Consider the following 23,737-nt stretch of genomic DNA (forward strand, 5'->3'; position numbering starts at 1 on the left):
CACTGTACATTGTCTTAGTATTAGCAATGTATCCACCACATTTTACTTTCCTAGTTTAAATGCAACCAATTTAAAGTTGTGCTCTAGACACAAAATTTAAAAAAAAAAAGGGCTATAATTGTAATTTAAGGGGTTGTTAGCCCTGAATGTGGTAAACTGCACATTGTCTTAGTACGATCAACGTATACACCAAGTTTCATTATCCTTGCTTCAATGCAAGCAAACTTATGCCCTGTACACAAAATTTTAACAAAGGGCTGTACCTTTGTAATTGAGGGGTCAAGGTCCTGAATTTGGTACACTGCATGTCCCCTTTGTATGACAAATGTATCAACCAAATTTCCTGATCCTTGCCTAACTGTGGGCAAAGTTATGCTCAATACATGAAAGGACAGACTGAAATATGGATGGGAGCATAAAAATTAAAATAATAATTAACTAAAACAATTGAAATTAACCTCTAATTAAACCTCACTAAAAGACAGCAAGATTCATTAACATCTTCACAATTATAACAAAGAAAATGTTGACATGTCAACAGATTCTAAATTTGAACTCTCGCCAGGGATAAATATTTGTCCTGCATCCCTTCAGCATGAGAGATACTCATTTTCCAGATTAATTCATAAATAGAATTGAAATTCAAACACTGTTAGAAAGTACTTATCATTGTACTTTTGTCTTCAGAGATATATGTTGTTTAAATGTCATGCTGACTTTCAACTTCAATTCAGTTAGGTGTAACTTGAGAAGCTCACATTGCCTCAATAGTGCATACACATTGGGTGCACCAATGCACAATCGTGTTAAAAGTCGATCATGACATAAAATTTAATACACTTACAGTGTATCAACAGTTTCTGAAGACAATTAGGGCAGAATGTCACCAGACAGAACCTTACTGAGACTTTAACTTTAAAACCGAGTAGCAGCTAAAATATTCAAAACACAATTTTCAAAATAAGAATGAAAACAATGACTCTTGTCAGATTGTTGGAATTGTTTTATCTTCCAACTTCCTTTATTCATCTTCATGGAATCTGTTATGCATCTGTTGTTACTTATATGAACCATTAAAACACAACCTGACAACAATGATTTGACAGTTTAATGATCACAAGAACTCCCCCTTTAGTTACCATACTTTTTCCCCCTCAGGATAAAACTCTTTCTATCTCTTCTGTTTGAATTTTTTGTCTGTTCGTTTCTGTCCTTTAAATAATTTGCCTTTTTTGTTAAATCCAGACTTCCCTTTACTTTTTTTATCCGTGTCCTTTACTTTGAAATTTCTATTTTTATCAAATTTTGAATCTGTTCTTTCATTCTTTTTTGTGTTTCCATCCAATGGTTTGCTTTCCCGGATTTTCTTTTTCGGAGGTCCTTCTGACTCTGATCTGTGTTTACGTTTTGAATTCGTGCCAGAAAATAATTCTGAAATGGAAAAAAATATCATCGTTACAGGTAATTTCCATACCTACTGACCCCTGAACTATATTCTTTTAACTCTTAACCTCTGAACGTTAACTTTAACCATATGACCTTTATCACATCCTCATTGATATCTGCACTTGTCTTCAGAACTATCAACTTTTAACAACTAACCTTTGATCATGACCTTTCATTCTTTGACCTCCTAACTTCCAAACTTTGACACTGGCACCTGTCTTCAGAGCTATCAATTTCTAAAAATTTCCTAACTCTGGCCTGTGTAGAAAGCCAATACAATATCTCTTGTTTGTTTTTTAAATCCTTTAAGGTGAGTGTAATGATGCTGTATAAACAAAATTTTCCCATTTTCTTTTTTTTTTTTTTTTTTGCTTTTTGTTTTGTTTTGTTTTGCTTTTTGGTCTTCCCCTTGCTGAATGAATCACTTGCATCAAATACACTATCACACAGTGTGCACTATCTGAACTTAAAACAACTTACGAGTCGGCCATGCAATTACCATCATTATGCACGGACTTTCTGGCACAGTTTCTACTGCAGACAGAGAGCACAGTAACATAAATCTGATCAGAATACTGACGTCACAATTAAAGATTGTCCTACACACAAAGAGTTAATTACTCTTTAATTCATGATACTTAGACTGAGCCAGAGAAACAAGGTGGAGTACTCCAATGTAGTGTCTAATCAGTACATGTGATTTATTATCATCATTACACATTCACCTATTGACCTTTCATAAGCAGTCTGCATTTCAAAATTAAGACAAAGTAGACAAAGCAGACGCCTCCTATCATATGATAGCCAGTGAGAAAATAAAAGACCCCTCCACACTTGTGTTAGCTAGTGAGAAAATAACAGACCCCTCCACACTTGTGTTAGCTAATGAGAAAATAAAAGACCCCTCCACACTTGTGTTAGCTAGTGAGAAAATAAAAGACCCCTCCACACTTGTGTTAGCTAATGAGAAAATAAAAGACCCCTCCACACTTGTGTTAGCTAGTGAGAAAATAAAAGACCCCTCCACACTTGTGTTAGCTAATGAGAAAATAAAAGACCCCTCCACACTTGTGTTAGCTAGTGAGAAAATAAAAGACCCCTCCACACTTGTGTTAGCTAGTGAGAAAATAAAAGACCCCTCCACACTTGTGTTAGCTAGTGAGAAAATAACAGACCCCTCCACACTTGTGTTAGCCAGTGAGAAAATAAAAGACCCCTCCACACTTGTGTTAGCCAGTGAGAAAATAACAGACCCCTCCACACTTGTGTTAGCTAGTGAGAAAATAAAAGACCCCTCCACACTTGTGTTAGCTAGTGAGAAAATAACAGACCCCTCCACACTTGTGTTAGCTAGTGAGAAAATAACAGACCCCTCCACACTTGTGTTAGCTAGTGAGAAAATAAAAGACCCCTCCACACTTGTGTTAGCTAGTGAGAAAATAAAAGACCCCTCCACACTTGTGTTAGCTAGTGAGAAAATAAAAGACCCCTCCTCACTTGTGTTAGCTAGTGAGAAAATAAAAGACCCCTCCACACTTGTGTTAGCCAGTGAGAAAATAAAAGACCCCTCCACACTTGTGTTAGCTAGTGAGAAAATAAAAGACCCCTCCACACTTGTGTTAGCTAGTGAGAAAATAACAGACCCCTCCACACTTGTGTTAGCTAGTGAGAAAAGAAAATACCCCTTCACACTTGTGTTAGCCAGTGAGAAAATAAAAGACCCCTCCTCAGTTGTGTTAGCTAGTGAGCAAATAATAGACCCCTCTACACTTGTGTTTATTAAAAGACCCCTCACACTGTGTTTAAGAATCAAGACACCCCACCACACTTGTGTTAGTTATTCATTTCAACAAACTAGTGAGAAAAAGATCCACACTTGTGTTAGCTAGTGAGCCAAATATCAGCACCCTGTGTTCTGAGTTATTCAGACCCCTCCACACTTGATGTTTTAACAAACTTTGGTCAGTGCCATCCACACTTGTGTTAGATCACTTGTGTTAGCTAGTGAGAAAATAAAAGACCCCTCCACACTTGTGTTAGCACTGGTGGAATTTGAGAATAAGTCGAAAATTTGTTTTCAAGTTGGCGGTCATGGCGTCCATCTTGGATTTCGGACCAACCCGAAATTAACCAGCTTTGGTCAGGATCATGTCACGATCATTTCAGGTAAGTTTCAGCTCAATGAGACATGCAGAACTTGTGTTAGCTAGAAGTTGACCCCTCCACACTTGTGTTAGCTAGAAAGAAAATAAAAGACTTGTGTTAGAACGATAACAGACACAGAGGTGATCACAATAGGTAAAAGACCCCTCCACACTTGTGTTAGCTAATGAGAAAATAAAAGACCCCTCCACACTTGTGTTAGCTAGAAAGAAAATAATAGACCCCTCCTCACTTGTGTTAGCTAGTGAGAAAATAAAAGACCCCTCTTCACTTGTGTTAGCTAGTGAGAAAATAAAAGACCCCTCCACACTTGTGTTAGCTAATGAGAAAATAAAAGACCCCTCCACACTTGTGTTAGCTAATGAGAAAATAAAAGACCCCTCTACACTTGTGTTAGCTAATGAGAAAATAAAAGACCCCTCTACACTTGTGTTAGCTAATGAGAAAATAAAAGACCCCTCCACACTTGTGTTAGCTAATGAGAAAATAAAAGACCCCTCCACACTTGTGTTAGCTAGTGAGAAAATAAAAGACCCCTCCTCACTTGTGTTAGCTAGTGAGCAAATAATAAACCCCTCCTCACTTGTGTTAGACCCCTCCACACTTGTGTTAGCCAGTGAGAAAATAAAAGACCCCTCTACACTTGTGTTAGCTAATGAGAAAATAAAAGACCCCTCTACACTTGTGTTAGCTAATGAGAAAATAAAAGACCCCTCTACACTTGTGTTAGCTAGTGAGAAAATAAAAGACCCCTCCACACTTGTGTTAGCTAGTGAGAAAATAAAAGACCCCTCTACACTTGTGTTAGCTAGTGAGAAAATAAAAGACCCCTCTACACTTGTGTTAGCTAATGAGAAAATAAGAAAAACTCTCCTTATTTGTGTTAGCCAGTGAGAAAATACAAGACCCCTCCTCACTTGTGTTAGCTAGTGATAATATGAAAGATTTTCAATTCCTAATCTCCCATTTTCTTTTGTGATAGCTAGTGAGAAAAATAAAGAAGCCCATATTCCTGATATCAAAGGTGGATATCACTGAGAGATTAAACACAATGGTATGTAAATAGATTCGCTAGACCTGACTGTGCACTATGTACCTGGCTCTGGTTCTACTCCCACTTCTTGTTTGTAGTAATCAGCATCATCAATCTCCTCTTCATCTGTAAAATAAATATTTTTTATCACAATATATAGATAAATATTTAATACACTAATCTGTTACTTTACTAACATTTCTTCACAAGAGGCACAAATTACATGCAACATTTGAATTACATAACTGACAATGTATGCTGAAATTCACTCATTCCACGGTAGACAACAAACTACATGTCATTCCATGAAAATCTCTTTTTCCCCAATATAATATCTCTATAATTTTTTACCAAAATTTATAAAAATCAACATTGAGCAACATACCTTTATTATCCTCATCGGAGTCAAAAAACATGTAAATCACTAATTCAATCAACTTTGAAGTGTAGTACCAGGAATCTTTGTTGTGTATTAAATTACAAAACATAACAATACAAACAGAATCAACCTACATACCTCACATAGATTGAAAAAAAACTAAAAACTAGATCCATTGCTTAGAACAACATTGAAACAACAATATATAGCATATATGATAAAAAATGTTTATCCAGATTTTTTAATTTAATAGACTGTTTTCCCTATCCGATACCAATCCCTAAAACAACTGAATTCTGATAAAAAATTTCTGAGGTTCCTACACATAACTGGAGTAATTTTTTCAGAATTTTTAATATCCAAAACATATACCATCTTGATGAAATTTGACTGACTGTGGATTTTTAACCAGACAGTTCATTACTGATAGTGTAAAATTTGTGTAGGGACTGTGTAGATGAAATGTTTGGATATTTACAGGATTTTTCCAGGGCAGGCAATACAACCACTTATACAATTAGGTACTACACATTACAGACACTTGAAGTTAGACACGGTTCAGTGACTCTGGAACTGGGAGGGTCACGCCGGGTCAGCTTTGTGGTCTCGAGCTAACGGGGCCATGTGGTTTTACATCAGTCCATGTAAGTTCTAGCTGTAGATGTGTCTAGCAAGACATTAGCTATACTAATAGAAATCTTATATCTACTGCCAATTCACCACGGCAAGGCCCAGTCTGCTGATTAAATGTTTTTAACTTCACATAAGTTTTCATCATTGAATCAATGGTAGTCTTACAAAATTGAATTAAAGTACTGAAGAACTAAAAAGAGAACCAATTTCTTGCATATTTTTTTTTTTTTTTGCATATTTACCCTGATATACGTAATTCATACACAAAGGCTTTAGTATATATACTTTATTTAACCAAAATTTAATGTCCTATTCTCAAAAGTTTATCAAAACTGGCAGAAATGATACAGCACATTTGACATAATGAGGGTTCTCAATGTTTTTTTTTTTTTTTTTGAAATCTTCTCAATATTTTCATATAATTTACAAAAGTCATTCAAATACTTTTTTAACATTATGCAATGTGGGAAAATTTTGGGCCATGAATGTTATCAGAGAATTTCAGGGTTTTGAAGAAAGTGATTGGGATTTTCTACTTCATATAGTGCATTCTAAAAATGTCAATAAGATTTTTCACCTAAATCATGTGGGGAGTGAACAGTGACATTTTCTCAATTATTTGATGTAAATTTGTCACATTTCATCAAAAAGAATTAACCAACCAGAATACTCCAGTTGTCCATATCGCAAAATAACTAAATATGGAATACAGAAATTATCATTTTTCGTCTAAATTTCAACATTTTTTAAAATCATGGCATGCATTGCAACATAAATGTTTTCAGAGATCAGGCGGTAGAGCCAACACCGTTCGTTCTAATTGAGTGGGTAGGTGGTTTCTACACTCCTCATTTATAAATCATTTATAAAGGCTACTGTAATAAATTACATTGTATAAAAATTTTAGAATCAAAAACCAGATTTAATAATTTCTTTTCATATCAATACAATAATTTATGGACTGTTATTTGATGTTTGACCACTGAAGTAAAGTCAAAAAAAGAATTAAATACAAATCTAATTCTAAACAGTTCTGCTCATTTATCATCATAAAAATTAAATTTGATCCCTGTGACCATTGTCAAGTTGATTAAGATTTTGCAATATGACTTCATGTGTGATTGAAAACATCTTTACTTCAAAAACAAGAGTTCCTCGTAACTGTATGTGTCGCCTGCATAAAGTGTCACAGTCACCCAGAAATTGAACTGGATGTGCAATGATCAACCATAAAGTTGTAATACTAAATTTCATTTCTATAACTTAAAGCATAAAGGGAAAACTGCGCAAAGCAATATTCCTGAGGAATTTTCTAAGTTCAAAGGGACATATCACTGTCAAGAAGGGTCACAGACTGCCAAGAATCAAAACCAATCTGTACCCTTCCAACAAGAAGCCATATAGCAAATGTCATTTCTGTAACTCAAAGCATAACCAAAGAAAATCAAGAAAACAATATTCTCATGAAATTCTCTAAGTTGAAAGGGGCATAACTCTGCCAAAAAGTGTCACAGACAGCCAGGACTCAAACTTAATCTGTACCCTTGCAACAAGAAGTCATATACCAAATTTCATTTCAATACCTCCAAGCATAAGCCAAAAAAGTCTGGAAAACAATATTCCAAGGAAATTTTCTAAGTTGAAAGGGGCATAACTCTGCCAAAAAGTGTCACAGACAGCCAGGACTCTAACTTAATCTGTACCTTTGCAACAAGAAGCCATATACCAAATTTCATTTCAATAACTCAAAGCATTACTGAAAAAAAGTCCAGAAAACTTTCTGACCACAGGGAAGATATTTTGATGCTAATAATAGTGTTAAAACTTATTAGATTTAGTTCTTCAAACATACAGAACAACCACAAATTTCGCAACTTGGATGGAATATCCCTTTAACTTCCTATTTGAAAGTATACTTTTTATTAACAGAGTATCACACCAAAATATAAGATTTAATAGAAATCTGACCTTTTTATATTGACCTTTGACCTGCTGACCTTATCATTTGGTAATGTAACTTTATTTCTTTATATTAGTATTTTTAAAAAGTCTAATACATATCCTGTAATAAATACAATGATACAATAGATGAGAAAATCACCAGACATGCAGAGATAATGTCAGAACTGCCAAATACATGAAGCTAAATTCAGATTTACATACCAAAAGTCAATAATAAAGACTTAATGAGAAACGTGGAAGAAAAAGCACAGAACTACTTTTTTTCTCATGTGATTAGGTTTAAGAAAACACCTTCTTATTTCATTAATATGCAAATTATGAAGGAAAGTGCATTGAATGGTAAAAAGTAACTGGAATCAAAATGATTATGGCTATTTAAGATTGAGTAACACCTTAGAAATTTCATCAACACAAATATAAACAGAAAACTTTAACAATGGACATTGATGAAATCCAGTTAACTGGAAACTGTAAGTGAATTGAATCTGTAAGTAAAGTAATATATACTTCAGGAATTCAAAATCAGGAAAAGTATGTTAAGATGGCTATTTATAGATTGAGTATATTTGGTGTTTGGTTCTGACAGTACTCGTCCTTAGAAATTTCACTCAACACAAATATAAACAGAAAACTTTAACAATGGACATTGATGAAATCCAGTTAACTGGAAACTGTAGGTGAACTTCAGAATCTGAAATATGAGTACCACAGGTATACTTCAGGTTTGATCATGACAGCACTCAGAGAAAAAAATATCTAAACCCCATGCTAAACACTCAACTTGACTGCTGGTTTGATAAATGAAGTAAATGATCAACAAGTATATGGTAAAATCAAAATAGAAACCTTGTTCTAAGATGTTCTTGCATACAGATATCATAAAACAGTTTTGGTGTTGATAACACTTGTATTCACCTGACAATTTAGAGTTTCAGACAAATGATGCTGCCAGAAAAGTGAGAACAAAGAATTAACCATGCATAACATAATTAGGGGACAAACAAATACTTACACACAAAACCTCACCCAATAAGTCTAGGGGACCAACAAATACTTACACACAAAACCTCACTCAATAAGTCTAGGGGACCAACAAATACTTACACACAAAACCTCACCCAATAAGTTAGGGAACCAACAAATACAATATTTACACACAAAACCTAACTGAATAAGTCTAGGGGACAAACAAATACTTACACACAAAACCTAACTGAATAAGTCTAGGGGACAAACAAATACTTACACACAAAACCTCACCCAATAAGTCTAGGGGTCCAACAAATACTTACACACAAAACCTAACTGAATAAGTCTAGGGGTCCAACAAATACTTACACACAAAACCTCACCCAATAAGTCTAGGGGACCAACAAATACTTACACACAAAACCTCACTCAATAAGTCTAGGGGACCAACAAATACTTACACACAAAACCTCACCCAATAAGTCTAGGGGACCAACAAATACTTACACACAAAACCTCACCCAATAAGTCTAGGGGACCAACAAATACTTACACACAAAACCTCATGCAATAAGTCTAGGGGACCAACAAATACTTACACACAAAACCTCACCCAATAAGTCTAGGGGACCAACAAATACTTACACACAAAACCTCACCCAATAAGTCTAGGGGACCAACAAATACTTACACACAAAACCTAACTGAATAAGTCTAGGGGACAAACAAATACTTACACACAAAACCTAACTGAATAAGTCTAGGGGACAAACAAATACTTACACACAAAACCTAACTGAATAAGTCTAGGGGACCAATAAATTCTAACACACAAAACCTCACTGAATAAGTCTAGGGGACCTACAAATACTTACACACAAAACCTCATGCAATAAGTCTAGGGGACCAACAAATACTTACACACAAAACCTCACTGAATAAGTCTAGGGGACAAACAAATACTTACACACAAAACCTCACCCAATAAGTCTAGGGGACCAACAAATACTTACACACAAAACCTCATGCAATAAGTCTAGGGGACCAACAAATACTTACACACAAAACCTCACCCAATAAGTCTAGGGGACCAACAAATACTTACACACAAAACCTCATGCAATAAGTCTAGGGGACCAACAAATACTTACACACAAAACCTCATGCAATAAGTCTAGGGGACCAACAAATACTTACACACAAAACCTCATGCAATAAGTCTAGGGGACCAACAAATACTTACACACAAAACCTAACTGAATAAGTCTAGGGGACAAACAAATACTTACACACAAAACCTCACCCAATAAGTCTAGGGGACCAACAAATACTTACACACAAAACCTCACTGAATAAGTCTAGGGAACCAACAATTACTTACACACAAAACCTCACCCAATAAATCTAGGGGACCAAAAATTACTTACACTCAAAACCTAACGCAATAAATCTAGGGAACCAACAATTACTTCCACACAAAACCTCACTGAATAAGTCTAGGGGTCCAAAAATTACTTACACACAAAACCTCACTCAATAACTCTAGGGAACCAACAATTACTTACACACAAAACCTCACCCAATAAATCTAGGGGACCAACAAATACTTCCACACAAAACCTCACTCAATAAGTCTAGGGGACCAAAAATTACTTACACACAAAACATCAATGAATAAGTCTAGGGGACCAACAATTACAATCACATACAACCTCACTGAATATGCCTAGGGAACCAACAATTACTATAACGAATACCTCACTCAATAACCCAAGGGGACCAACAATTACTGTAACAAACACCTTACTCAATAAGCCAAGGGGACCAACAATTACTATAACCAACACCTTACTCAATAAGCCAAGGAGACCAACAATTACTATAACAAACACCTTACTCAATAAGCCAAGGGGACCAACAATTACTATAACCAACACCTTACTCAATAAGCCAAGAAGACCAACAATTACTATAAAAAAACACCTCATTCAATAAGCCAAGGGGACCAACAATTACTGTGACAAACACCTTACTCAATAAGCCTAAGGAACCAACAATTACTATTACCAACACCTTACTCAATAAGCCAAGGGGACCAACAATTACTATTACCAACACCTTACTCAATAAGCCAAGGGGACCAACAATTACTATAACAAACAGCTTACTCAATAAGCCTAGGGAACCAACAATTACTATTACCAACACCTTACTCTATAAGCTTAGGGAACCAACAATTACTATTACCATTACCTTACTCAATAAGCCTAGGGAACCAACAATTACTATTACCAACACCTTACTCTATAAGCCTAGGGAACCAACAATTACTATTACCAACACCTTACTCAATAAGCCTAGGGAACCAACAATTACTATTACCAACACCTTACTCTATAAGCCTAGGGAACCAACAATTACTATTACCAACACCTTACTCAATAAGCCTAGGGAACCAACAATTACTATTACCAACACCTTACTCTATAAGCCTAGGGAACCAACAATTACTATTACCAACACCTTACTCTATAAGCCTAGGGGACCAACAATCATACAACCTCACAAAGTATGCCCAGGGGACCAACAGTCATACAATCTAGCTCAATAAGCCCAGGGTACCAATAGTCATACAACCTCACTCAGTAAAGCCAGGGGACCAATAGTCATACAACCTAGCTCAATAAGCCAAGGGGACCAATAGTCATACAACCTAGTTCAATAAGCCCAGGGTACCAACAGTCATACAACCTCAATCAGTAAAGCCAGGGGACCAATAGTCCTACAACCTAGCTCAATAAGCCCAGGGTACCAACAGTCATACAACGTCACATAATAAGCCCAGGGGGCCAACAATCATACAACCTCACTCAGTAAAGCCAGGGGACCAATAGTCCAACAACCTAGCTCAATAAACCCAGGGTACCAACAGTCATACAACATCACATAATAAGCCCAGGGGACCAACAATCCTACAACCTCACTCAGTAAGCCCAGGGTACCAACAAACGCCTAGGGGACCGACAAATACTAACACTTAAAACTCTCTCAATTAGCCAAGGGGACCAAATCATACAACCTCACTCAATAATCCCTGGGGACCAACGACTACTATCACATACAACCTCACATTACAAGTCGAGGGGGCCAATGTAAACCCTCACTCAAAGAAATTCAGTGATTATCTTCAAAGTATTTAACTGAAACTGTAATTGATGTGGGTGGGCTTATTACCAGACATGGGCTTATGATTGGTTAGATATGGTAAGAATGTTTACACTTACCTTCTCCTTCATCTTGGTTTTCTTTCTTCATCCCGGCCAAACTTTTCTGTTTGTGCTCCTCTTTAGCAGCTTCCTTTTTTCTCACATTGTCGTTTTGTATCTTTTTTCTTAATTCTTTTAAATTCCTATAAAATTGTAGAAAAAAACCCAAACAGATTAAAAAACAGATTCAATTCCATGAATATTGTTAAAGATTAAAGTATGGTTCCCATTTTGATGCAAAAGAGATTAATATTTTGTCAGGAATGGACCGTTCCTTCACACTTTAATAGCATCCATGAGATAACAACAAATTGAGTTCCTTCAGATTTACAACATTTACAGTAAGGTGGATGTACATTTTTAGAAGCAGATGTACACATAAGGTTACATAGGATATATGCAGAACTGCCCAGCCAAAGGCATTAGTCTGCCAATCTCTATTTTGTTCAAAAGCTTGACCATATAAGATCTTAATAAATATCTCTAACCAACATATAATTTTTCAAAACAAGAAAATACCCTAATTCATGTCAACACAATTCCCAGAGAAAAAATTATCGCCCCCATCAAGGACCATTTTGTAGTGGCTGGTGCCTATCTCAATGGATGATATACAGGGGGTCTGTCACATGCCATTCAAAACAATTGAAGTAAAGTGTCTGACCAAAAACACAACCATCACTGTACAGACCAGTCTGTTTCTTAGCTTCCTGGGAAACACAAACAGCCAAGGGTAGGGAGCATGAAACCACACACTTTAGATCGTCACTCAAAGTTGCGTCGACCAATGCCCTACTAACTTAGATATCATGGCCCCCTTTGGACAAGAGTAAAATGTTATACCTTTTACTGTCTCTCATTTTCTTCTGTTTCTGTAGTTCCTCATCTGTTTTCTTGATAAAGTCGTGGTACATGATGTTGCCATCACACAGACCATCTTCTATCTTCACTAGTTGTAAGGTCAACCTCGGGCCAAGCTCTGTCATCCTGATGTAAATGTTACATGTTATTTACTTCTTATCATCAGAATCCACACAAAAATAGTACCATTGCAATACAAAACTAAAATTTATAAGAAAATATCACTTCGGAATAAAAGAATTAACTTTTCTCAATGCTTATTACACAGATTCCACTTGCATGTTTCCTTCATGTTTTTAAATAGCAAGAATTTTCTGAACATTATTATTTTTTGTCATGAAAATATGAAAGATACAATTTTCTAATTAGTATTCAGTAAGCAAAACATATATATCTGGTTGCAGGCCTAGTTGAGATTTTTATGAAGCAGACATACCTGATTGCACTTTTTGTAGCTTTAATGTTGCCTCGGCTACTGATTCTCTGAGGCAAAACCACCTCATTATCTGGCCCATCCAGTTCTGCTTCACTCTCCGACAAGTTACCTCCCCTGAAAGCAGATACACCATGTTAAGGAGAGGAAAATGTCTTTTATCAATCTGAGACAAGTTATCTCCCCTGAAAGTAGACTGTCCATGTCAGAGAGAGGAAAATGTCTTGTATCACTCTGCAACAAGTTAACATCATTGAAAGCATACTAAACATGTTAGAGAAAAGTTCAATTCCCTTTAACAACCATATAACTGTCATGGTTTAATTCTCCATTTCTGTATCAAAGAAAATCTTTTTATTTCTCGACCATTGAACACTTCTGCTAAATAAATCTATTGAATATTCTGTACACTAGATGGAAAACTAAGATATATTGTATCTTCCATTTCCCTTCTGGTTTTAAAGGCAACTAGAATAGCAATGCTAGAGCTAAATTCTAGCTGTTATTGAATAATCAGAGAATGTTTCTTTTTTTGTGTTCTAAAATCAAAACCACACATCAACTACCACTCAATTATCTTAATGAACTAACCTAAGGATGCAATTTTTTATTACCATTGCATTCTTAATGCCTAAAAATTATTGAGTTTAGTATTGACACTTTTGTTACTCACTGTTTGATGTATTCACTGATGTCCTCAAACTTGCTCATGTCAGGAACTGTTGTCTTGATCAACTTCTTCACTCCTCTGGTCATACCCACTGGGACAACTTTTATATTACTGCACAATTAACAAAAACCATAAGACCTTTCTTGAAAAACAATTGACAATGGAGAAAAATACCTGAACATCTAACATGTAACTTTTGGTTACCACTAATACTTCAGAAGATTTATTTAGACTGTCAAAATAATGCTAACATTTTTAATATTGAATATATCCCAATCATTGTTCAGAAAATTAAAGAGAAAAAATGACCATAAAAACCAGTGACATTAACTTAACAAAATACGCAATACCGGTACTTCATCAAAATTTAAAGGAACATGTGTACTACATTTTACATGCTATCATTATCCTACAATGAGCTAATTGACTCTACTTACTCAAAGTCACAGGCTGTGCTTTAATACTACAGAAATAAAACAAAAAATAGAATTGGTTCATAGTTTAACTGAACAGCAATGGATGGACTTATAATCAGACAATCTCCAAACTGCAGCTTTGTTTCCATAAACAAGATCACTGCCAGTGAAGAATAAATTAAAACAAAATTCTGGGGTAACAAAACAGATTCTGGAGGAGCTTGATGCTTACTAGTGTCTGAATTCTATAAGTTTCGTCTCTGGGTCATAACTCAGCAGCACACATCTCCTTATGTTATTCAAGTCCACCTGAAATTTGGAATAAAATCAAAACCTGACTTCAGGGTTAATTTTTCATAGATATCCTGTAAATATTAAAATGATAGCCATGAAAAAATGTGAAAAGAAAAATGTTTGGAGTACTATATAAAACTCTACTAGATTGTCGTTCTTTCTAAATGTTTAACAAGTAGTGAAACAAATACCCATACTGTCTCTCCAACAAATTATTTACAGCAATGAATATCTTAAAGTTCAAACATCTACTTCTGTACTCCAACAGAAATGTAGTACACTATAGGACCAAAACCTTCATACATATACATCAAGATTTTTGCTGAGAACTTTATAAATTGTATCCTTTTCAATTGAAATGGGATCCTAATGTATATTTTGAGTGGAATTACGGAAAACAAATAGCAGTTTTATAAATTTCTCTACGTCACAGACAGCTTTAATGGTAGGCAAAATTTACAATATGCAAGTAGACTCAAGAGTACAACACATGCCACCATGGCCTTATCGATAAAAAGATACGGTACGTTGTACCAGGTGTTAGGGTAAGGGAAGCTGCAACATATTGCCACCAGACAATAACAGTGAAGAAAGTTTCTTGCTAAATTTTCCCAAAGTGTACATCTGTCTCCTAGCGATGTTTCTTCAGTAACACCCCTTACCTTATTGACATTAATAGATGGAAACATATTCTGGAACATTGAAGAGAGTAGTTTGGTGTGCATTTCATCACCGCTGAAATTATTCATCACCAACAAAGGGTGATACTGGAATTGTTTCTGTTCCAAGTTTGGCTTCCGTAAAGAAGAAATGACATCCCTACACAGGCAGTACTTGTGAATCTTGAATGTTATAGTCGGGCCCCTTGGGATTCGCACCACCCGCAAATTGGTTGCTATTTCGGTTTTGCTGAACATCAGGAAATGTGTGACATTTAACACTCCAGCAACATTCACAAAATCTTTCAGGGCATTCTTCTTTCTTGCCTGCAAAATAAAAACAATGTCATCACTGAAAACATTGTATTTTGCTCCTGGCTCACATCTGAATTTTATTAAAGTGAATAAGATTAAGAGGCAATCATATATGTATAAGATAATGTGATATTATACAACACAAAAAAACAGAAGTTACATTAACAGAAGTTACATTACAAGGATCAAATAAGAAGAAAAAACATGTTAAAACATCCTGGTATCAACAGAAAACTGACTAATTTGGAGTAGAGATTGGGATATGAAGCTGGAATACAGATGAACTGACAAACAACAGTACATCATAATAAATAGTAAATTGGATAAAATGAGGCAATTGTGGTAAAATTGTTTAATGCATGAGCAGAAAATATTGATAAACCAAAATAACTTTCAACATATTACAAACAAGTAAAATCACCAGGACACCATCAACTTTATCACATATTTTGTCACTGATGATAAAAATTATCAACATTTTAAGCAACATCATCTCCTGTAGTTTTTACATATTAATTTACCTTGAGATTTCTTGCTGTGAATGGTTCCATCACACGACGTAAGTCCTTGATCAGATGTAAGATATTTTTACCAACATGTCCCCTATTAAACACAAAAGAATGAGGAGCCTTGGCATAGGAATCTTCCTGGTATTGTAACTGCTTCTGTCTCATAGCCTTCTGGCGTTTGCTCTGTAAAACATCAAATCAATCCGATATAAAATACAGCTTTACCATGACAAAATACCAATTATCACAGATGATATGAATAATTGACCAATTAATTATCTTTTTGACTGACCAAACAAAACATAATAAGTCTATAAGGAAAAACACTGAAAACGTACAATTCTCAATGACTATATTACAAGTATATAGAAAAACATTATCTAAGGAAACAAGGATTCAAGAGGATGCATTGGCACTCCCAACTATTTCTAAGGAATGAAAATCCTTTAATGGACACCCACTATAATATCATTCACAGGCGAGTGAGTATATCTCTAGATTGCATTCACCTGTGTTTTCCTTTTCTGACAAAAAGGATTTTATGTTATCTAATATCTATTACAAAATTGAATAATGGTATGGTTTATCAATTTGTATAAAAAAAAATGAGCAGCATATATTCCAAGATTTTTATTTTAACTTCACTTATCACTTATTCTATGAGAAAGGCAATTCTGGTTATTTATATTTAGTACTTATGATTTTACATTTTCTTTCTTTCTTTTTGTTTTTAGTAAATTTCATGCACTGACCTGACCACAGTACTGTAACAGTGACTCCAACATCAAGGGGTATGGCGACAGGGATTGTTTGCTATTTTGAAAGATTTTTAATGTCTAAAGAGTGTTATTGGGTGTTAAGCATAGGGCAGATTTGGAGATGTTTCGAAGAATGATTTCGGAGAATGTTTTGGGGTGTTGGAGTAGTTTGTGGTGTTTTTGGATAAATCGTTCTGCAGCTGTGGTTTTTTTCCCTTTGACATTCCTCCTCGTGACCAGTTTATAATGGACGTCTGATAATGTCACTTGTCGTCCGATGTGAAATATTGTCAGACATCCGATATAAATTAATCCCAAGAAGGAACCCCAAAAGGGATTACAGCTGTGACAGTATTCATTAACTGAATGAAGCCTACTTCTGCTAAAATGTGATGACTATGATATAAAATATTGTAAATAGAGAAAAATATTTATGTCAAGTTTGCACGCAGGAAAAGACTGGGAATGAGCGAACCTGAACCTCATGGCCTTGTTTACATGAATATAGGCTCGTGTCTGAGCAGACTATCGCAAATCTTCTTTTGCTAAATGATCGTCTTTAAAACATTATTGGCCATGTATGTATTAAAACAGGTACTGAAGTATTTCAACACTTAGTTTTACATACCTTTTTCGGTTTACCCATTTTGTCTGAAGACGAGGGTTACGATCTCCAGTCCAGTCTTCGTCTATAACATGTGCTTCCGGTTGTGTACACATGTATTGATGACGTAGAACCCCACGTAAAAGGCAGGACGGAAGTATAAAAAGTGTTAAGACGGAAAGGCCCGAGTTGTTTTCATAGATATCTAATCCTAGATGCCGCGCGGCGGCGCCTGTGACGTGTCTAGCGGTCCGCCGTCTTTGGAAGGTATTGCACAAACTGTCAAATTACTACCTTGTACAAATTGATGTTCTACAGAATGTGTGCCTTATCCGATTTACCTTTGTATGATAGTGCCTATTCATTTTGACTTGTAAACATATATATAGTTCTAAGTAGTAGATGTCATTGTAACAGGCAGTGTTTCAAGTAATGATGAAAGTGGTTTTTAAAGTATTATCATTAAATATTTGAGCAGCTATACTAAGAGATGGTCATTCGCCTGATGTAAGGAGTAGTGTTTTTTAAATTTTGCTGTAACATGCTGTTGTGCACTGACTTGTTTGCAAAGTATTGTGATTTATTACAGTTACCTTTTGTGTTCGACAGTAGTTTCATTTTGGTCACGAAATAAGCAACTAGCCTATAACTTGAACAATACATAGTGATCTTGGGCTTATAAGTGAACATGTAGACAGAAGACGTGATTTGTTGACTGGTTTATAGTACCAGTGCTGCGTATGAAGAGAGTGTATACTTTGTATTTGACTGATACAATATGGGACTTACGATAAAGTAGTTTTCACTTCAAGTAAGGTCACACTATACTTGTTTTCATTATTGTCATAAATGACATGATTGTTGTTGCATCCATTTCAAACAGTTATTGGATTATAGGTTTACCTTCTCTACACATGTATGTGAATGTTCAGTGTGAAGGCAAACAACATGCTGCATTTCATTAGAATCGCCTGTAAGTGAGATCCGATGGTACATTACCTTACATTGTTTTGCTGTCACGGGTCTCTCATTCATAATGCACCAAAATTCAAGAAAGGCATACTTTTATTGTGCACTTCATTTTCTTGTGTAATTTTGCAGATTCACCCTGCTTATTGTTATGTATTAAAATATGAATGAAAATGTCTTAGTTTCATGTTTTTACTCAAACTCACACAGTCACACTGCATGTGACTATATATATTATCAATTAATGCATCTCATTGTCAGAGGCTGTTAGCTGCTGTGTGGTACTTTGCATTCAGTGTTCTGCATGCTGATATAACCTTTAATAGATTGGCAATATGTATTCACACATACTATTCACTCTACAAATTAAGTGCGAAAATCCTGGGGTATATTGTTCATTACCCCTCCCCCAACCCCCCTTGAAATAAGGTCCAGCAAATCATGAAGTTGCATGAATGACACTGATATATAATTAATTGCACTTTGATATGTAAGCCATTAAAAATTTAATTAATTTTTGGGTGAACACCTATCCAGGGACCAGGTCCATAGATCCACATGTTCACTTTTATATAGCCTTTTTCATTGCCACAATCAAGTTATTTATTACTATTTAAAAAAAGGATGAATTTGAATTCTTAATTGTTCTATTTTATTAGGTTTTTTCTTCTTTTTTGAGTGGGGTGGGTTATAATTATCCTGTGCAAAATAAATGAGGAGTATATAGGTATATTTGTTAATAATTTTTACGTTTTAAATATTTCCGTTATTTTTTCTTTAATTTTGATTCCCGATAACTCCACTTTGATATGACTACAACATAGAACTTTTTCTCAGCTTTAAAATGAAGTATTATTTGTGTTGATACGCGGGCTAGTGACCGTGCTACACTTTTTTTAGTGGGATTTCTATCATGAGGCCCACTGTGTAGCTATGGTTTGGCATTAGAGACAATACCTTCCCAAGATGGAGGCGATGTAGACACGCGCCAACAGTCGCAAATAAGCTGTGTGGCATCTAGGTTAGATATCTATGATTGTTTTCGTATTAGATTTCGTGTCATGTCGGAATGGTTCTCAATAGGGCGGGCAAGTCTCGTTAGCTTTCACTTTCGATTCTCAACTTCCAGGTATATCGGCACACGACAGACATACCAGAGACAAACAACATGGTGTATTGTTTAGTGTTCGGGTGTTCCCATCAAACCGGTTGGAAACAGACGTGTAGCCTGTTTAGGTTCCCTGTTAACCTCAAGGAGAGGGAAAAATGGGTCGAACAATGCAGGTAGGTCTGAAATCTAACTGGATATCGTGAGGATTTGGCAAGATTAAAAGCCTTAGGCCATAGTCAATATTTCGGATGGTTTGACAAGTTATAGGCCTAGTGACTTCTAATTTAGTGTATGCTTTTATTATTTTACAATATTGATGAAAGAGATGGGTTCAAATAATATTCGTTAATACAGATATGACAAGATGAAAGACGCCTTTTTGGCTTATGTAAAGTATCTGTAGATTGATATCAGTTGAAGCACAAGGGTTTGTTAGGAATATAAAGATATACGTCAAATAGGCCTACCGATCTATTTCTTTTTGTAAGTCATTCGTAACAAATCCCTCTGGTTGAAAATGAGTTGCAAGAACTTGCTTCCAAATCAATCTGAAATACTGTATAATTTTAAACTTTGTTCTTCTTCTGAAGAGCTATATATACATTTTCAGACGTGTGGACAGGGAGGTAAACATCTACAATGACAGAATATGTAGCTGTCATTTCCTTGATGGAAAGAAAGAGAATGGGCCAACTATTTTTTGTTTTAGTAAAGACGTTGGCTGTTTCCCTAAAATACCCACCCCAACAAAGGTATATATTACTTGTTTAGGTAGAAAAAGAAAACAATTAAGCATTGAAAGAAAATAAATTTTTTTATACAACTATAAAATAAAAAATGATTTGCAAAATGAATGAAGCGCATTCATGATAGGTTTGCAATTTTTTTTTTTTTTTCATAGTTGCATATAAAAAACAAAAATTAGTTCAGCTTTGGTAATTATTTCAAATTTTACTTTATGGCAATTTGATCACCATACTCCATTTTGTATATTTAAAAAATGTTGAATTTTTGCATAATTTTTCATCCAGATAGTTCAAAGCAGAACACACTATTCACGTAGTGAGATCTAGGTTCAAATCCTAGTCTGGATTTTTTTTTGGCAAATTCAACGTTTTGTTTACAAAACATTTAGATTAGTTAATATATATCAAAACCATTGAAAATGCATAAGAGAGGTATAAATACCATATTTATCCTACAATAAGCCCATGCCTGGTGATAAGCCCACCCATGTCTTTTTCATAGATTTCAAATTCAATGTCCTAAATAAACTATATCACTGTAATAAGCCCACTCCCAATTATTGATCCAATATTAAACATTGGCCCCCTTAGCTTAAATACAGTATTTCAAGTTGTCTGTTGCTTACAACTTGTAACCTTTTCGCTGATGGCTTATTCTGTAGCGATATGATAATTATGTAAATATTGCCCCTCATGTTAACTTAAGATTAAACTAAAAAAAAGGAAATGTCACTTTAATTGTTGAATTGGATGGTGAGGTGATGTTCGACAGCGACAAATCTGTTACAAAGGAATTAGCAACAGCAGATCACAGCTACCATATTCCTGACTGGGGATAATGTTGAAGTACAGACCGTAAAAGTGAAATCAGGTATTTATGAATTATGATACTTTCAAGTCAATCTAAACTTTTATTTTAGATAAGTAGCAAAGAATGGAGGTTTTAGTGCCAATTTGTATGTACCAAGAATATTAAGCCAATGATTTTTTTTCAAAGTGCAAGACTTGGAAGAGGAGATTGCTTCCTTAGAAAAAGAAGTAGAGATGCTTAAGCTGAAAAAACCAAAAATGAAAATACAGGACATCATTCATGACACAGATAAGGTTAGCCTTTAAATAATTATTTTATGCTAGATTCCACCATACCTGAGGTGAATTTTTAGTATTTTAAAGCATAATGTTTTGTTACTTTGCAACATGAAAGATATTATTTCGCTTTTGGTTTCCATAATAAGTTAGCACTATAGTATATGCAGCACATGTCTACCATTTGAAATACTTGGATGTTGGCCAAGTGACCTTATGGGATACCAGAGCATCCATCATCTGCCAATTTATCCTATAAATCCCTTCTTCTCTTGAACCACAAAATCAATTTCCACCAAAATTGTTAAGAAGCATCCTTGGCTAAAGGGGATCAAATTTTGTATAAAGGGTCTGGGTCCTTTACAGGAAATTTAGCCAATTCTCTAAAATCTTACTTGTTTGGAAGAATATGGTCCTCCCAAAAGTAGGTCACTGTAACCTTGACTTCGACCTTTGACTTCCATAAAAGTACGTCAGGTGGGGGACTGTAATTCTTGAATTATCTTCTTTGTTTTGGATATTCACAGGCATATTTTGTTCTGATTTGCGGTACTCTTATTATTTATATTGACAGATGTTGCTGTACACTTCACTTCAAGCTGATGTATTTAATGTGTTAGCTGACTTGCTGAGAAGAATGTCACCATTTAACTACTATGCAGGATGGACAGTCAATTGCTTTAGCATAGAAGACCAGCTGTTAATGACTCTCATGAAATTAAGACTCAACTGTAGGGATTTAGATTTAGCAGAGAGATTTAAACACAAGCCGTGCAACTGTTTCAAATTTCATAAATACTTATATTTCTGCTCTACATGAAATTATATATGATGGTGTCTTGAAAGCTGTCGGTATACCTAGTCAGTTAAAATGTAAGGGGTCTATGCCACAGTCTTTTAAAGGTGGGCATACTGTCAAAGCTGTAACATGTGTAGCTCCAAATGTAGCATTGGTATATTGTTCTGATTTGTACCCTGGTTCAACTTCTGATGCAGCCATTGTTGAACATTCCAGGTTACTTGATCAGCTAAAACCAGGGGACATAATACTGGCTGATAAGAGTTTCAATATTTTTGATAAACTACCTGCTGGTATTTCATTAAATGTCCCTCCTTCTGCCAAACAAAGGTCATTTTACCAAAGAGGAGGCAGAACTTTGTTTTAAGATTGAAAGAAGAAGGATCCACGTTGAGCGAGCAAATGAAAGAATAAAGAATTTTGAGATTTTAAGTCACATACCAGCACAATACAGGCATTTATCAACAAAACTTTTTCAAGTCTGCTGCTGTCTTGTCAATGTTCAGACTGAAATTGTCCAGTCTTGAAATGTCAGGTGTAGACCAGTCTGTTTTTCTATTTATAATTTAATATTTCTCGCACATTCTACTATTTTCTCAGCCGTAAATCTTGAGCTCAGCTATTAAAAGGACATGCAAGCTATTATTTCCATACCAGCATTAGTGAAGGGTTATCACTGGGTTAAGGTTTTTACTTGCTGTTCTTAAAGCATTAAGCATAAAAAGAATTCACCTAAAACTGTTTTCTCATGAAATACTGAAGGCATTCAAATCTAACTTCACACACGAGTTTGAGACCATATGGTACTTTATACATGTACCACTGTTAAGACATATACAGTAAGTCATGAAAATCATTTAATAATATCTTGTACTCTCGAAATAATAACTATTTATTGTTTCATAATACTTTCACTGGAACATCTTATCTTACTGAGCATTTATCTGTTGATCTGTAGATGTACATTATGTACATTTATCTGTAGATGTACAATATCATCATCATTATCTGTAGATGTAAAGACTTTGTTCAGATGTTATCTATAGATGTAAAAATATGTTGCAAATAGAGTTGTAGTACAATTTGACATTTTTTAAAATTAAACTGTTTTAATTACAGTGATGGCAAGAACGTGTTGAAATAAAAATCAATCAGAACAGAAATATTTGGTGTCCACAGTTAATCTTTTGTTATCCTTATCACCTGAAAGTCTTTTGTTGTCCAGACAGCAAGGCCACAACACTGAGTCCCTGTCAGGTACAGCTGGCCCTGTATCTGGTGCCAGCAGTCATGTGACTGTTTTAGGACAATCTTTCCATCATCTGACATTTCTGAAACAGTACACATATTGGACTCAAAACTAAATAACAAATATTGGAATTATAAATACACTGATCTGAGTAATCTCCCTTATGTACCACATATGCATGGTCATATACAGGCTAATATACACAGTCTAAGAATCAAATCAATATAAACTTTTGTTAGAAACAGTTGAAAACAGCTGGGAAAGTTTGGAGTACCGGGTAGTCGTCTTTAGAACATCAATTATCTCGGCAAAAGGGAGTTATATATCTGTAACTTGACAGAAATTTAACATGTCAATCTGATACACATCTTTTAAGTGGTTTCAGTCTGAATATTTCCTTGAAATGA

General features: G+C 35.1%; 2 protein-coding genes and 1 pseudogene across 2 annotated transcripts; 2 read left to right on the forward strand and 1 right to left on the reverse strand.

The window, feature by feature from the left end:
• Nucleotides 1-982: 982 nt before the first annotated feature.
• Nucleotides 983-17,452, reverse strand: LOC132554535 (suppressor of SWI4 1 homolog). Its single transcript, XM_060218860.1, has 10 exons — nucleotides 17,395-17,452; nucleotides 16,021-16,191; nucleotides 15,188-15,511; nucleotides 14,464-14,540; nucleotides 13,819-13,926; nucleotides 13,149-13,262; nucleotides 12,695-12,838; nucleotides 11,870-11,994; nucleotides 4,706-4,768; nucleotides 983-1,431 (listed from the first exon to the last, which is right to left on the reverse strand). Exons 1-10 carry the CDS (start codon nucleotides 17,410-17,412, stop codon nucleotides 1,172-1,174), a joined length of 1,404 nt encoding a protein of 467 aa, XP_060074843.1. The 5' UTR covers nucleotides 17,413-17,452; the 3' UTR covers nucleotides 983-1,171.
• A 2,023-nt stretch (nucleotides 17,453-19,475) lies between these two features.
• Nucleotides 19,476-20,523, forward strand: LOC132554585 (uncharacterized). The gene is made up of 3 exons (XM_060218910.1): nucleotides 19,476-19,623; nucleotides 20,061-20,202; nucleotides 20,482-20,523. Exons 1-3 carry the CDS (start codon nucleotides 19,508-19,510, stop codon nucleotides 20,521-20,523), a joined length of 300 nt encoding a protein of 99 aa, XP_060074893.1. The 5' UTR covers nucleotides 19,476-19,507.
• A 92-nt stretch (nucleotides 20,524-20,615) lies between these two features.
• On the forward strand, nucleotides 20,616-22,448 carry LOC132554586 (uncharacterized; annotated as a pseudogene).
• Nucleotides 22,449-23,737: the final 1,289 nt, after the last annotated feature.

Source organism: Ylistrum balloti, unplaced genomic scaffold, assembly GCF_031769215.1.
Source record: "Ylistrum balloti isolate Yb309-2 unplaced genomic scaffold, AGI_CSIRO_Ybal_v1 Utg370416, whole genome shotgun sequence".
Taxonomy (NCBI): domain Eukaryota; kingdom Metazoa; phylum Mollusca; class Bivalvia; order Pectinida; family Pectinidae; genus Ylistrum; species Ylistrum balloti.

Coding starts and splice junctions, on each gene's coding strand:
- LOC132554535 (XM_060218860.1), bottom strand. Junction 14,541..15,187: donor CATCTATTAATGTCAATAAG/GTAAGGGGTGTT, acceptor TCCAAATTTCAG/GTGGACTTGAATAACATAAG. Junction 12,839..13,148: donor GCTACAAAAAGTGCAATCAG/GTATGTCTGCTT, acceptor CATTTACATCAG/GATGACAGAGCTTGGCCCGA.
- LOC132554585 (XM_060218910.1), top strand. CDS start 19,508: ATGGTGTATTGTTTAGTGTTCGGGTGTTCCCATCAAACCGGTTGGAAA. Junction 19,624..20,060: donor AAATGGGTCGAACAATGCAG/GTAGGTCTGAAA, acceptor ATACATTTTCAG/ACGTGTGGACAGGGAGGTAA. Junction 20,203..20,481: donor AAATACCCACCCCAACAAAG/GTATATATTACT, acceptor TTTTTCATCCAG/ATAGTTCAAAGCAGAACACA.